This window comes from Nerophis ophidion, linkage group LG03 (assembly GCF_033978795.1).
Source record: "Nerophis ophidion isolate RoL-2023_Sa linkage group LG03, RoL_Noph_v1.0, whole genome shotgun sequence".
NCBI classification, from domain to species: domain Eukaryota; kingdom Metazoa; phylum Chordata; class Actinopteri; order Syngnathiformes; family Syngnathidae; genus Nerophis; species Nerophis ophidion.
This window is the reverse complement of record NC_084613.1, coordinates 61,745,283-61,760,138: the sequence shown is the minus strand read 5'-3', so window position 1 is coordinate 61,760,138 and position 14,856 is coordinate 61,745,283. Positions and strand designations below refer to the sequence as shown.

The 14,856-nt window shown below is 41.2% G+C and overlaps 2 protein-coding genes across 4 annotated transcripts in view; both read left to right on the top strand.

The window, feature by feature from the left end:
• Positions 1 to 2,516: 2,516 nt before the first annotated feature.
• LOC133549912 (14-3-3 protein zeta-like) lies at positions 2,517 to 8,576 on the top strand. Of its 2 annotated transcripts, none has more exons than XM_061895814.1 (6): positions 2,517 to 2,676; positions 3,226 to 3,585; positions 6,402 to 6,525; positions 6,835 to 6,998; positions 7,074 to 7,169; positions 7,576 to 8,576. In XM_061895814.1, exons 2-6 carry the CDS (start codon positions 3,295 to 3,297, stop codon positions 7,648 to 7,650), a joined length of 750 nt encoding a protein of 249 aa, XP_061751798.1. In that variant the 5' UTR covers positions 2,517 to 2,676; positions 3,226 to 3,294; the 3' UTR covers positions 7,651 to 8,576. The 2 variants fall into 2 exon arrangements, with proteins under 2 accessions (XP_061751798.1, XP_061751799.1); XM_061895815.1 differs by having other exon boundaries at positions 3,165 to 3,585.
• Positions 8,577 to 10,046: 1,470 nt separating this feature from the next.
• adam17a (ADAM metallopeptidase domain 17a) overlaps positions 10,047 to 14,856 on the top strand; it is a 39,061-nt gene continuing 34,251 nt past the window's right edge. For both annotated transcript variants that reach the window (XM_061895809.1, XM_061895808.1), the window contains exons 1-2: positions 10,047 to 10,264; positions 10,487 to 10,619. In XM_061895809.1, coding sequence (XP_061751793.1) covers positions 10,159 to 10,264; positions 10,487 to 10,619 — 239 coding nt within the window. In that variant the 5' untranslated portion in view covers positions 10,047 to 10,158. The remainder of the gene's footprint in view (positions 10,265 to 10,486; positions 10,620 to 14,856) is intronic.

The window sequence follows — 14,856 nt, the reverse complement described above, 5'->3', positions numbered from 1 at the left end:
TTCATCCTCGCTCAAATTAATGGGGAAATTGTCGTTTTTTCGGTCCGAATAGCTCTTTTTGTTGGAGGCTCCCATTATAAACAATGTGAGGATGTGAGGAGCCCTCAACGGGTGACGTCATCGTCTGTGACTTCCGGTAAAGGCAGGGCTTTTCTCTTAGCGACTAAAAGTTGCAAACTTTATCGTCGATGTTCTCTACTAAATCCTTTCAGCAAAAATATGGCAATATCGCGAAATGATCAAGTATGACACATAGAATGGACCTGCTATCCCCGTTTGTATAAGAACATCTCATTTCAGTAGGCCTTTAAGCGGTTTATCTAGATATGTTCTAGATGTGTTAATCCTAGGTGTTATAGGCTAATTAGGGGGTTTACATGTTTTTTAAAAAGCTAAATTCATGAAATGATTAGTTTTTTAAGTGCACATTAACAAGTGTGTGTATATGGCGGCAACGTTTGGGTTTAGGGTGGGAAAAGGGGCCTTCAGGAGTCTTGTATACAGGGGCCCATGTCCCCTGTCGCCCAGGTGTGTATTTTGAGACTTCCATCTATCCATTTTCTACTGCTTGTCCCGTTTGGGCTCCCAAGGGTTTGCTGGAACCTATCTCAGCTGCATTTTGACGGAAGGCGGCGTACACTCTGTACAAGTCGCCACCTCATCACAGGGCCAACAGACAGACAACATTCACACTCACATTCACACACGAGGGCCAATTTAGTGTTGCCAATCAACCTATCCCCAGGTGCATATTTTTGGCGGTGGGAGGAAGCCGAAGTACCCGGAGGGAACCTACCCAGTCACGGGTAAAACATGCAAACTCCACACAGAAAGATCCCGAGACCAGGAGTGAAACCAGGAAATCTCAGGACCTTTGAATTATGAGGCACATGCATTAACCCCTTTTTCCCACCATGCTGCCCTATTTTAAGACTTTTGAAGCATATATTCAGGCAAAAATGTACCATATCATCCTTTCAGACGTTTATCAGTACAGTTATGAGCACAGATATAAGACGGAGTAAACTGACCGCTTTTGTCCGAATATTTAAGAGTGAATGAAACATCGGAAAGCATTTTTTTTCAGAAGGCACCGAGTTGCTCGTTGTTATATGCAGTTGCAGCTCAAAACTAGAGCTGACACCAAGGGATTTCCTATCCTATTAATATTGCTATTTCTAGCCATCTGGCCTTCTGCGGACAAGATGCTCTATAACTGAGAATGCCACTTCTCGTGACTGAAATAGTCACCTTAATTCCTTAGCACGGTATAGACTGGGAGGCAAATGCCGAGTCTGTACAAGCGGAAATCAAATGGCCTACTTTCGTTCGTTTTTTTGTTGGTTGTGAACAGGATGCTAGCCGCCTTTCTGTTGTTTCCTGTTGAGAATCTGTGCGCTTCACAGTGTGAGAAATGGTCATGTAATCAGTATGGCTAATATTAATAAAGATTACATACCGTTATGCAGGCAGTTACCCTTGTTGTGACTAAGATACACAAGGGTGGGGCACAAAAAAGTACAAAAGTCAGCTAGAGCAGTGGTTCTCAACCTTTTTTCAATAATGTACCCCTTGTGAAAATTTTTTTAATTCAAGTACCCCCTAATCAGAGCAAAGCATTTATGTTTGAAAAAAAGAGATAAAGAAGTAAAATACAGCACTATGTCATCAGTTTCTGATTTAATAAATTGTATAAACAGTGCAAAATATTGATCATTTGTAGTGGTCTTTGTTGAAATATTTGGAAAATAATTTGTTGAAAAGTAAACAAGTGATTGAATTATAAATGAAGATTTCTACTAATAGAAGTTATCATCAACTTAAAGTGACCTCTTTGGGGATTGTAATAGAGATCCGTTTGGATGCATGAACTTAATTGTAAACATTTCTTCACAAAAAAAGAAATCTTCAACATCAATATTTATGAAACATGTCCACAAAAAATCTAGCTGCCAACACTGAATATTGCATTGTCGTGTTTCTTTTCACAGTTTATGAACTTACATTCATATTTTTTGAAGTATTATTCAATAAATATATTTATAAAGGATTTTTGAATTGTTGCTATTTTTATAATATTTTAAAAAAATCTCACGTACCCCTGGGGATACCTTCAGGTACCCCCAGGGGTACGCGTATCCCCATTTGAGAACCACTGAGCTAAAGGAACCTTTGTTGTTGTTGTTAATGTTGGATTGAATCTACACAATAACGCTAGCGTGTTCATCGTTGCTCAATTGAAAGCAGCAAATATGAATAAAAGCTGAATAAATGCCATGTCTGAGTGCCACGCCCGCCTTTCAATGTCCACATCGTGCGAGAGCGGGGAGAGATTGGACAGACATCGCCATGGCAACATGGTGACGTCATATCCCTTGCTCTAATTGGAGGAAACCCCGTGCGCTCAGCCACTGCAGCGTTCCCGTCAGTCAAACTACTTTTGATCGCCTCTCCCTCCTCGCACCTCCCATTGCTGGATGCCTATTGACCAGCGTCTCGAAACCTCCTGTCACTCAAAAGAATTCTCGATTTCCAATTGGACAGTCACCTGCTCTAGATGATCCGCCCTACTTTAATCAAGTTCAGTTGGACTTTAGCCGCCGCTGCGTGTTCTCTGCCTTTCAGCACAATCCCTCGAATCGGAACAATTTTGTGAAGGATTTTGGACCTCAGTAGGTGAGAAACGTCGAGTGTTTTTTTTGGGATTGGTGTGTTTTCGTGAACGTACAATACTTCTGTCTTATAGCTGATAGAATAGGAAGCGGTTATTTTTTTTAAAACGCTGCGATTCGGTGACACATTTCCATTGATAGGAGTGGCCCGTTAGTTTAAGCCAGGAGGTTTAGCTCTGTTAGCCTCGGAGCTAGGTAGCTTTGTGGCGGGCTGCGGTGCCGACATGACTCGGCTGCCATTAAAGATCCTTGTTGCCACGACTAAAACCTCCATTTTATAACGTTCAAACCATGGCAATTCCGTTCCATTGCTTTTAATTTGAAGTTACATAATCGCATTAAAGCGATACTTTTCTACCGCAGAACGACTTAGACGCACCTAATCACGTCGTTAGAATCCAATGTAGCCTTTTGCTTTGAGTTTCTTTTTCCATAGGGTGTTTTCTCATCTAGCGCACTTTCTCCCTTAATGTGATCATTTCATTTTCTCAGCTTGTCACGCTGCGGTGGGACTAACGCCACTCCTTGTTCCACCCATTCTCCCACTTCACAGTCCGCGACTGTCGCTCGCCCGCATTTCCGACCCATCCGCTCCCTAACGGCAACCAAAAACACTCTAACTATGGATAAACCGGATCTTATCCAGAAGGCCAAGCTGGCCGAGCAGGCTGAGCGCTACGATGACATGGCCGAGTGCATGAAAGCGGTGACGGAAATGGGGAACGACCTTACTAACGAGGAGAGGAACCTGCTCTCCGTCGCCTACAAGAACGTGGTGGGGGCCCGGAGGTCCTCTTGGAGGGTGATCTCCAGCATCGGAGGCAAGGCTGAGACTGAGAAGAAGCAGCAACTGGTTAAGGAATATCGGGAGAAGGTGGAGAAGGAGCTGCAGGAAATCTGCAACAACGTTTTGGTAAGGTGTTACCGTTTAAAAAAATAAAGGTAAAACCATTCATCTAATTAACTGTGGAGCTGAATTTCCTCCAGGGATCAACAAAGTACTTTTCAGTCTATCTATTCTATTCTAACCATGTTATCACAGTGGTGGTGTTGTAAGCACAATACCAATGGCGCTACCGCATTTTGCAAATTTAATATCAAATGTTTATTGGATTCATCACTATACAGTGTACATCCACGACAGAATTACTGACTAAACTAGTACCACAACTTGGTTTACTATTTATAAAATATAATAATGTAGGGTTACCTGGAACTTCTAATAGGCTACCCGGCCTGAATCCACACTTGGTAGTAGTTTTGTCAGTAGTTTAGTTGTGGATGTACACCGTATAGTGATTAATCCAATAAACATTTGATTTGGTTTAACATTAAATTTCCAAAATGCAGTTGCGCATTTTGCAAATTGCGCGCCATTGGTATTGTGCTTACAACAGTGGCTCAGAGGCAGCAGCAGCCAAGAGATGGAAGGGATACACCTCCCATGCAAAATTCTTAATTGAGCATAATTTTGGTCTTAATTTTGTTAAATGTGAGGATGCAGCAAACAATTTAGGTTACAGCAGCAAAAGGTGGACTCACTTGGGAGAGTCTTACTTCATCCCATAGTCATACCCCCCACACCCCACCCGTGCAAGATTTGAAACAAAATGACGTTAAGCACCCTGCATCATATCGACTTTGTTAAAATATGCGGTGATCTCTCATTTATTTGGCACTTTTGCACTGATGTTTTGAGATCGATGACCCTCCAAAAGGCTGCAGGGCCCCAAGTTCTAGAGTGATATATATTATCCAGGTGTGACGGGTGTACATGTATTGACATTTTATTTGTCAGTGCATATAATGTCTCAACTCGTTCAGCCAAATTCTGTCACATTTGATTTAAAAATAATTTTAGTTCATGTCAATTGTCACCGCACTCTCTTGCTGTTAGCTCCAATCCTGTGTGACTGTTCCATGGTGGGTATCAGTAGTATATGAAAATATTACGTTGTCTTCCTATTGTTCCTGCATTTTGGGAATTTTTGAACAATTGTCTTGAATCATGTGAAGGTGTTTACTGATGAGGTCATCATAGCAGCATTAGAAAGTGAGACTGGGTTGATAAGTGAACCACTGCTCACAAGGACAATACTATGGATTCAATAAATCTGCCCATATCCTTTGTCTCATCTGGCACATAGCGGAAAGCTAATGTGACAAGCCATACGCAACAATAAACAATTCATACCAGATTAGCATGAGGGTCATGTTTTTAAGATAATGACTTTAGCCTACATTTAAACGTGTTCCAAGTCATGATTGATTACCAGAGGTGGCAGTCATTCACTTCTTAATTAATCTCTTGTAATAGCAGGGATTGTGCTTTTATATTATTCCTATCCTGCCTTGATAGTGGATTAGAGGAGATTTAGCCCATAAGCTTAGTTGTTAAGATTCCAATAATGTCCCCCCTGAACTACTGTCTGCATTGAGACGCTGCAGGGGCTGTTCGCTTTTAGTAAGCCCTCATGGATGTTCCCGAAGAGTGACTCAGCCTTTTTGTTGTTCTTCTGCTGAGTGTTGCAGAAGGGTGTGTCTCTCCTCAGGCCTCAACTCGCTTGTCTACAAAAGCCTTTGACTGGCTGCTAACTTTCTCCATAACAGCAGGTTTGTTTTGAGTTGGCGAGCACTCAAGATATGTTGCTGGCTTTGTACAAGTTACAGTTAATAATGATGCCTGTGTGACATAATTACTGTCAGCCTGGGAGATTTGTTGTACCTGCGTCCATCTTGACATACTGTAGATTGCACTGGCTTGAATGCAATTTAATGAACACATTTTTGCGATAGGCATTCAAATATATCAGGGAGAATGTTACAAGATTAAAGTCATTACAAGAAATGAATCATAGCTTTAATGGGTAAATGTAAAAATTCCCATCCAGCTGTAAATGCAGCAGTTTGTTGGCCAGTTGCCTCCAGAGACCTGCCATATATTAACTTGTACAGTAATGTTAAATATTTGTTGCATTGCAGTCCATGTAGTTCTTAAACCCACTCCTTTACACAATCTCATAAAAATGAGTGTTAAAATGTATTTTACTCTGTGTGCATCCTATTACTTTTAATTAGCTTTGCTTAGTTGGTGCCAAATTAGATTGCAAAAGGCAATAAAGTACAGAAAAAACAAATTATTGTCTGTCAAGCTGGTGACCTTTTGATCTCGCAGCACCGTTTGCACTCATGAGTGCTGCAGTCTGAAGTCAGAGCTTTGTGTGAAAGCCCCGTAAAGAGTGTCTCCTCTTGTCTATTGTGGAGCTCGCAGAAAAAGGAATGCAGAGCACATGAGACACGCGTGCATGCTTTTCACTGATCCAATCATGGATGTCTGTATGACTTGGGAGTGGCTGCTGGGGGTGGGTTTGGCTGAAGGCAAGGGTGCTTTTTTTCCTGCCAAGGTGTGGAATTTTTTTAATTACTCATCAGGTTTCAGACCTTGGCCTTTCAGATAATTTTATTCCATCTTAAATGCTTTTGATTTGAGTATTCAACACATTTAAATTACCCTTTAACGTTTATTGTGCAATTATGGCTGCCCCTTGACACTGTAAATGTACTTCCCCAAGAAATAAACCAAATAGTGATACATCAGCTTTGTAGCTTTTAAAAGTAATTCTAATGTACTACATTTGGTGAAGCCCACCCATATTGCTCCCCCCCACCCCCCTCGAAGGTCGACATACAAATGTGTATTGATGAATATTTCCTCTTATCTCCTTGCAGGCATTGCTGAGTAAACATTTAATTCAAAACTCCACACAAGCTGAGAGCAAAGTGTTTTACCTAAAGATGAAGGGGGACTACTTTAGATACCTTGCTGAAGTGGCCTCTGGAGATGACAAATCAAGTAAGTTTACTGTCATAATTATTATTTTTTTCATTTCTTATGCTTCAAACATCCATATTCCAATTGTAATGTGTGAGACTATCTCACCTTAGGCTGGAAAATATCACAGCACCAGTGGCTGGCAGCTGACTTCGCTTTTATACATCAGAGAAATAAAACACGCCTACATTTTGACCATAGTTTGAATTAAAAAAAATGATGCAATGCACTACATAACCATAACAAATGAGCAAATGTATAGGAACATTTCCTAGAATGCCTTAACACATAACCAGTAGTTTATTTGAATTGTATGTGTTCATTCAACAGAGACTATTGAGAACTCGCAGCAAGCGTACCAAGAAGCATTTGACATCAGCAAGACTGAGATGGACCCCACACACCCTATCCGCTTGGGTCTGGCACTTAACTTCTCTGTCTTTTACTACGAGATCCTCAACTCTCCAGAAAAAGCTTGTGATCTGGCTAAAACGGTGTGTAAGCAATCAGACTAATCATACTCAATTATTTTTTTTATGGATCCCCTAAAACATTCGTTTTGCTCACAGGCGTTTGACGACGCCATTGCTGAACTCGACCACCTCAACGAGGAGTCCTACAAAGACAGCACCCTCATCATGCAGCTCCTCAGGGACAATCTGACAGTGAGTCATTCTGTTCTAGCTTCACACCAAATGAGAATTGAATTTCATTTACATAGGTTTAAAGTTCCAGGTTGTGTAATTTGTAGAGTATTTGGAGAAAATTAGAAATCCTGGCCTTTACACATGTATCCACCATTTTGTCTTTATTTTCCATTATATCAGAACTTGTAATTGTGCTTATTTGGCTGGTACTCATTAACTTTCCTAGGGTAGGCTTTTACCTGATCTATTGTACATAAACTGACAAAGAAAATAAAAAATGTGTTATTTTATTGCCTGTACTCGCTAAGCATGTTTTTAGAATGTTTTTCTTTATTATTCTCAAGCTGCTGCAAGTCCTCTGTTTCCTCACAAAAAACCCACTGCATTAAATTGTGAACTGAATATTTGATTTCTATGTTCTCAGCTATGGACATCAGACACCGCTGGCGAGGAGGGCGACGCTGGCGAAAGAGGCGAGGGCGGCGACACTGAGAACTAAAAGAGAGAAAGAAGAGTCCTTGGTCTCCAACAACAAAAGGATTAAAAAAAAACTTTTTACACATCGTTCATTCCTTTTCCTCCAATCCAACATTCTACCATTGTTGAAAAAAAAAAATCATGAAAAAATGAATTGGAGAAGAAAAAAGTACATTAATGGATTAGGATGACTTATTAAAGCAAAACCTTCCATTCCCTTGGTTTGTCTGTCCTGGCCTTTCAGTATGTGCAATTTCAGCTGTAGAGAAGTATTGATCGCTTGACATGGTATTATGCTCTTTCCTAAAGTTAGACAGAAGCCCTAAGAGTCCCCAACATCAAACAACTGCAAGCTCATCTTCTGATTTGTCTTCTTGTTCTTGGGAGTAATCTGGTTTGTTCTTGCTAGCCTGTCTAAACAAAATTATGTGGTACGGTTACAGATTCTGAAATTCAGCTTCAGATTTTTTTTGTTTTTTTTCATGCTTCAGGGAATGCCAGTGTTCTGTGCATGCTGGCAGCAAACACTTAGTGCTCATTGGATTAATCCTCACTTGATGCCCTGGTTATGATGCCACTTTTTCACTGAAGCATGTCTGTTGGGGGTGAGGCGGAAATTGTGGGGAGGCTTGACTGATTCACATGTAGGGACCTTTTCAACGGGAAGATAAATACAATTCTGTCATTGCATGTCTCTTGAGATAGTACACTGGAATGGGAACAAATGCTGTAACACATAAGTACAAGTGTCAAGTTAAATATTTTTCAATGCAGGTTTCTACACATCCTAAAAGAGGGTGAGCTGTTTGTCCAGTGATTGTCATTAGAGATTTGGACCACTATTGTTTTGCTATTCATTCAATTGTAGTCCCCTATAAAGCCTTGTGGAACTGTATGAATCCCTGTGTAACAGCTATGTTAACATCAATAAATCATTTTATAAACCAACTGCTCATTCCTAGTGTGCCTATCAATGTACTTAACTTCCACCATTGTGAAAAGTTACGATTAAATGCCCATCAGGGTATATCGCAGGTGAAATACAGCTTGAGGAAATATGGGAATGGTGTTTAAAAAAATAAATGACGGGGAGAAATATTTCACAAATTTGTAGACTTGCGCAGTATATGCTTGAAGCTGAGATAGGAAAAGGGGCGCCCCAAAGGGGATAAGCGGTAGAAAAGGATGGATGCTTGACATGTTACGTGCATATAAGAGCTATTATGTCTCAGTTTATATTAAGCTACTTAAACTATTAAAGACTAATACATGTTCTAAGTGTCCACCTCTGTCTTGTTAAAGGCCTACTGAAACCCACTACTACTGACCACGCAGTCTGATAGTTTATATATCAATGATGAAATCTTAACACATGCCAATACGGCCGGTTTAGTTTACTAAATTACAATTTAAAATTTCCCGCGGAGTTTCTTGTTGAAAACGTCGCGGAATGATGCGTTTGTGATGTGTCGGGTTGGAGGGGACATATTAGCCCAGCACCTCACACGGGTAAAAGTCGTCTCTTTTCATCGCATAATTACACAGTAATTTGGTCATCTGTGTTGCTGAATCTTTTTCAATTTGTTCAGTTAATGATGAAGACTATAAAGAATAATGCTGTTGGTGGAAAGTGGTGGATTGCAGATGCCTTTAGCACTGAAACAGCCTGTTTGTTTGTTGTGAAGTTTTAACACAGAGCGGTCAAGCGAACATGTTTCTCTATGTCAAACAGCAAGTTTTTGGATGGGAAAATTGTGATATTTACCGGAGACTTTAGTGGATTATGCGACTTCCTCTTGCAGCTCAAAAAGGCAGCTGTGATCTTCACCGCAGCCATCCGACGTTCAGGTATGACTTTACAATCTCACTAAAACACTATTAAAACAATAGGCAAATAAGGGATCTTCCAGAATTATCCTAGTAAATGTGTCTAATTACATCTGAAACGGTCCCACTACCGCCACCTGGAGCCGTCGCTTTTTTTTTTTTTTTTTTTGTGCTTCACTCTAACTTTCCTCATCCACAAATCTTTCATCCTCGCTCAAATTAATGGGGAAATTGTCGCTTTCTCAGTCCGAATAGCTCTTGCTGCTAGAGGCTCACACTATAAACAATGTGAGGATGTGAGGAGCCCTCACACCGGTGACGTCACGCGCACATCGTCCGCTACTTCCGGTACAGGCAAGGCTTTTTTATGAGCGACCAAAAGTTGCGAACTTTATCGTCGATGTTCTCTACTAAATCCTTTCAGCAATAATATGGCAACCTCGCGAAATGATCAAGTATGACACATAGAATGGACCTGCTATCCCCGTTTAAATAAGAAAATCTCATTTCAGTAGGCCTGTAAACCACTTCTCATGACATATAGGAAAATATTTTTACGGAGTGAGTTTTTTTATTTTATAAGCGGAAGTCGCGCGTTGTCAAGTGGGAACTTCCGGGTTACACGGCTAGCTCTAGCCTCCCCGACGAGCTGGCAAAACTTAGTGACAATGACGCCGTCGCTGTAATATTTATTTTTCCCACAATGTTGAGCATATGGTTATATGTTTTTCTAGGTCATTTTTGTGTTATCGGAGCTGTTAAGGCAATAATTAGCAGAGAAGAAAACAGCGATGCTCGCGCCGAGATTGGTAAGCTTAGCTAGCGGTTTTCTATATATAAATAACATCGTTTACTAATATAATTATACATGATATTTTAGCTGTAACTGCCTTGATTATAATAGCTTTTTGTAAAATGGGGATGTTATTTGTTTCGGACAGTTACAAAAACTTGTTTTTAGCTAGACTGCTGTTCTTCATACATTAAATACCAGGATAATCCACCTAAATCGTCTTCTCCATATCTTGTAGATGCGCTTCATTCCATTCTGTCAGATTTTGAGGTCCTTCCAGTGTCAGACCTCCAGCTGCACTCTGTGAGAAAGAGGGACGTAAACACTCCGTCCCACCTAGAGCGTTTGGTCATCTTCAGAGCTTTGCAAAGGTTGGAAATATTTATCTTGTGGTTCCTGTAGAATTGATAATAGGATAGGATAGGTCTTTATTGTCATTGCACCAGTACAACAAAACTTTGTTTTCAGCACAAACCTGTTCAAGATTAGACAAACAAACAGTGTAAAAGGTTTCAGAACCAGAACGCTGATGGGTCGCCATAAGGCGCCCTGTAAAAGATGGGAAAAAGGTCAACGCTGGGGAAGGATGAGTAAATAAATACAATATAGACTGGGCTCCTAAGTGGGCCCAGTCTTTAGTGGGAAAAAAACTCCATAGCAAAGCACATACACATATTACAACATACATCTTGAGATATCTAGCAAAAGAGGGAAGGTAGTTCAATGTCATGGTGGTAGGCCGCAGCCCTCAGGCGCTGACCATCCATTCATCACCCCTATGGGATTTGCGTCAAGGGCGTTGGGTTGGGGGGGGGGGGGGGGGGGTGGGGTGTGTATGTGTGGCGTATATTTTTGTGGATGTGTGTGTGTGTAAGCCCGTAGTGTGTCTCTGTTCCGCGGCCTTGATGTATTGCAGTCGCTAGTCCAAATTCAACAACAAAAGGTGTGTGTCCATGAAAGTCAAGAAGGGAGTTTGTTATGTCTTCGCTGCGCTGTCCTTCGGGAGAGTCTCGAAGCCAGGGAAGCAATCCAAGTTAGAATGATTTTTATGCAGGTGAAAATAAAATTTTCTTTTCACTCTAAATTGTCTATGACTGGTCCTCTAAACTCTGGGGTAGACAGTCCGATGTAATCCACAGTTCTTCCCGCATCCTCCAATCATTTGTGTCAGCTTTGGGTACTTTGAAGACTGCCATCAACTTCCAATTTGTCGACAAACCTGAGCAACGCTTACTCCAATCAGCAGATGTCCTTTTGGAATAACTCCGAATAGGTGGATATCTTCACGTCCTTGACAGAAAAGGGTCGCCAGGCCCGCGGCCCTCTTTCTTCTCCCAAGAGTCCGTCGTGTGTCCAGCAACAACCGCTTTGTCACGACAGCAGGTTCCCCCAAACCCAAGATATTGTCAATTTTGTTGAGGCCAGTTAAATAGTTCCAATGTTTAGGTCTGGAGAGCAGTGCAAAAAGAGGCAACAAGAAAGTTAAGACAAGAAAAAACAAAGAAGCAAGCAGGAGAGATAAGGGAGAGGAAAGGGGAGCGTCCACCCTCGATGAGTGCCAGAGAGAAAAGAATGCTGTACATGTTAGGTTAAAAGTATGCATGGTTTTGCGTATGTAATATAAAACCCATTGAGGGATACTTCATTTGCTACACCCACCATTGTATCATACATGTTTTTAACATTCTTTGGGTGTCCCACGATTCGATTCAATATCGATTCTTGGGGTCACGATTCGATTATTCATCGATTTTTTTCGTTTCAACGCGATTCTCGATTCAAAAACAATATTTTTCCGATTTAAAATGATTCTCTATTCATTCTATACATAGGATTTCAGCAGGATCTACCCCAGTCTGCTGACATGCTAGCAGAGTAGTAGATTTAAAAAAAAAAAAGGTTTTATTATTATTATAAAGGACAATGATTTATCAACTGATTGCAATAATGCAAATTTGTTTTAATTATTAAACAAACCCAAAACATGACTTTTTTAACTTTGTGAAAATTTTGGACACAGTGTGTTGTCAAGCTTATGAGATGCGATGCAAGTGTAAGCCACTGTGACACTATTGTTGTTGTTTTTTTAATTTTTATAAATGTCTAATGATAATGTCAATGATGGATTTTTAATCACTGCTATGCTGAAATTCTAACTAATATTTATACTGTTGTTGATAATATTCATTTTTGTTTCACTACTTTTGGTTTGTTCTGTGTCGTGTTGGGTCTCCTCAATTGCTCTGTTTATTCCAGTTCTGAGTGTTGCTGGGTCAGGTTTGGTTTTGGAATTGGATTGCATTGTTATGGTATTGCTGTGTATTGGTTTGTTGGATTGATAAAAACAAAAATAAATAAAAAATCGATAAAAAAAAAAAAAAAAGAGAATCGATTCTAAATTGCACAGCGTGAGAATCGCGATTCGTATTTGAATAACTTAGTATTTATTGTAACAGGCGGCTGGCAGCTAATTAGGTGTCTCAGTGTGGAGCTGCTCCCCTAAGCTAATAGTAATCACCTCCATCACGCCAAATAAACTGTTTTTCTTAGTATTTTAAGTATGGTACATTACCACTGGGGGACGAGAATAAACATGTTACACACCAAGAGCGACCTAGGCGCAGGCATACTAATAGCTAAACTAGCCGTTTACAAATTCAAGTGGTATTGTGTACTATTGACTTGGTTTTGCTCAAACAATTGTACATAATACACGAAAAGAAGTAACTAGTTTGAATATTATGTTGATTTTGTTTAACTGGCAACACCACTCTACATAGTTAAACACATTTACAGTTAATACATGTGAACAGTATTGGTATCGGCTGATCTCACTCCTTGATCATCGGAATCGGCAAGATAAAACCCTGATCGGGACATCCCTCACAAAGACTAAATCAGATGAAAACAGAATCAATTTTACCCATAAGAAATCCTGAAAGTCCAATGAACCAGTTAGACACTAAAAATATTAACATGCAGAACACATTTCATAGGGAATAATTAGTTATACATGTAAAATACATATTAACTAATAAAAATGAATAAACAAACATGAGACATCACTTTTACATTTACTAAAGATTTTCATTGGGGAAGACGGCAGTGAGTGAGAGAGGAGGAGGGGCAGGAAGAGCAAAGCAAACGCCACTTTCATATTTAGCTATGAGTTATTTTTTTATTCAATTGTGTTTCTCTCCTTTTTCATTTAATTGCTGTCATTTGCCACTTTCTCTGGCGTAGTGGAGGCAAATTTTGGAGTCGTACTCAACAATGAAAGCATAAAGACCAAGTCACTTATGCGTGGGAATCTTTGTATGGGTAGTCAATCCCGTAAAATGAAACGTGAACTATTTTGTTACGTACAACATTTACAAAAAACTGGGCAAGCTGTGGGAGAGTTTTTTAGTCAAAAAGTGGGGCGTACGAAAACCGAGGTATCACTGTAGTAATATACACCAGGGTTGTCAAAAATGTCTAACTAATTTGATTAATCACAAATTTTACATTTGTCGTGTACATACGCAGATAATAGGGGCTGTTTGCAACAGTTACATTTTTCAAAACAAAAAATATGACACTATTGGGTGGCTTATGTTACCATTAGTGGTTTAACAGAATACATTTGTGTTAAATCCATCCATCCATCCATCTTCTTCCGCTTATCCGAGGTCGGGTCGCGGGGGCAACAGCCTAAGCAGGGAAACCCAGACTTCCCTCTCCCCAGCCATTTCGTCTAGCTCTTCCCGGGGGATCCCGAGGCGTTCCCAGGCCAGCCGGGAGACATAGTCTTCCCAACGTGTCCTGGGTCTTCCCCGTGGCCTCCTACCGGTTGGACGTGCTCTAAACACCTCCCTAGGGAGGCGTTCGGGTGGCATCCTGACCAGATGCCCGAACCACCTCATCTGGCTCCTCTCGATGTGAAGGAGCAGCGGCTTTACTTTGAGTTCCTCCCGGATGGCAGAGCTTCTCACCCTATCTCTAAGGGAGAGCCCCGCCACACGGCGGAGGAAACTCATTTCGGCCGCTTGTACCCGTGATCTTATCCTTTCGGTCATGACCCAAAGCTCATGACCATAGGTGAGGATGGGAACATAGATCGACCGGTAAATTGAGAGCTTTGCCTTCCGGCTCAGCTCCTTCTTCACCACAACGGATCGGTACAACGTCCGCATTACTGAAGACGCCGCACCGATCCGCCTGTCGATCTCACGATCCACTCTTCCCCCACTCGTGAACAAGACTCCTAGGTACTTGAACTCCTCCACTTGGGGCAGGGTCTCCTCCCCAACCCGGAGATGGCATTCCACCCTTTTCCGGGCGAGAACCATGGACTCGGACTTGGAGGTGCAGATTCTCATTCCGGTCGCTTCACACTCGGCTGCGAACCGATCCAGCGAGAGCTGAAGATCCCGGTCAGATGAAGCCATCAGGACCACATCATCTGCAAAAAGCAGAGACCTAATCCTGCGGTCACCAAACCGGAACCCCTCAACGCCTTGACTGCGCCTAGAAATTCTGTCCATAAAAGTTATGAACAGAATCGTTGACAAAGGACAGCCTTGGCGGAGTCCAACCCTCACTGGAAATGTGTTCGACTTACTGCCA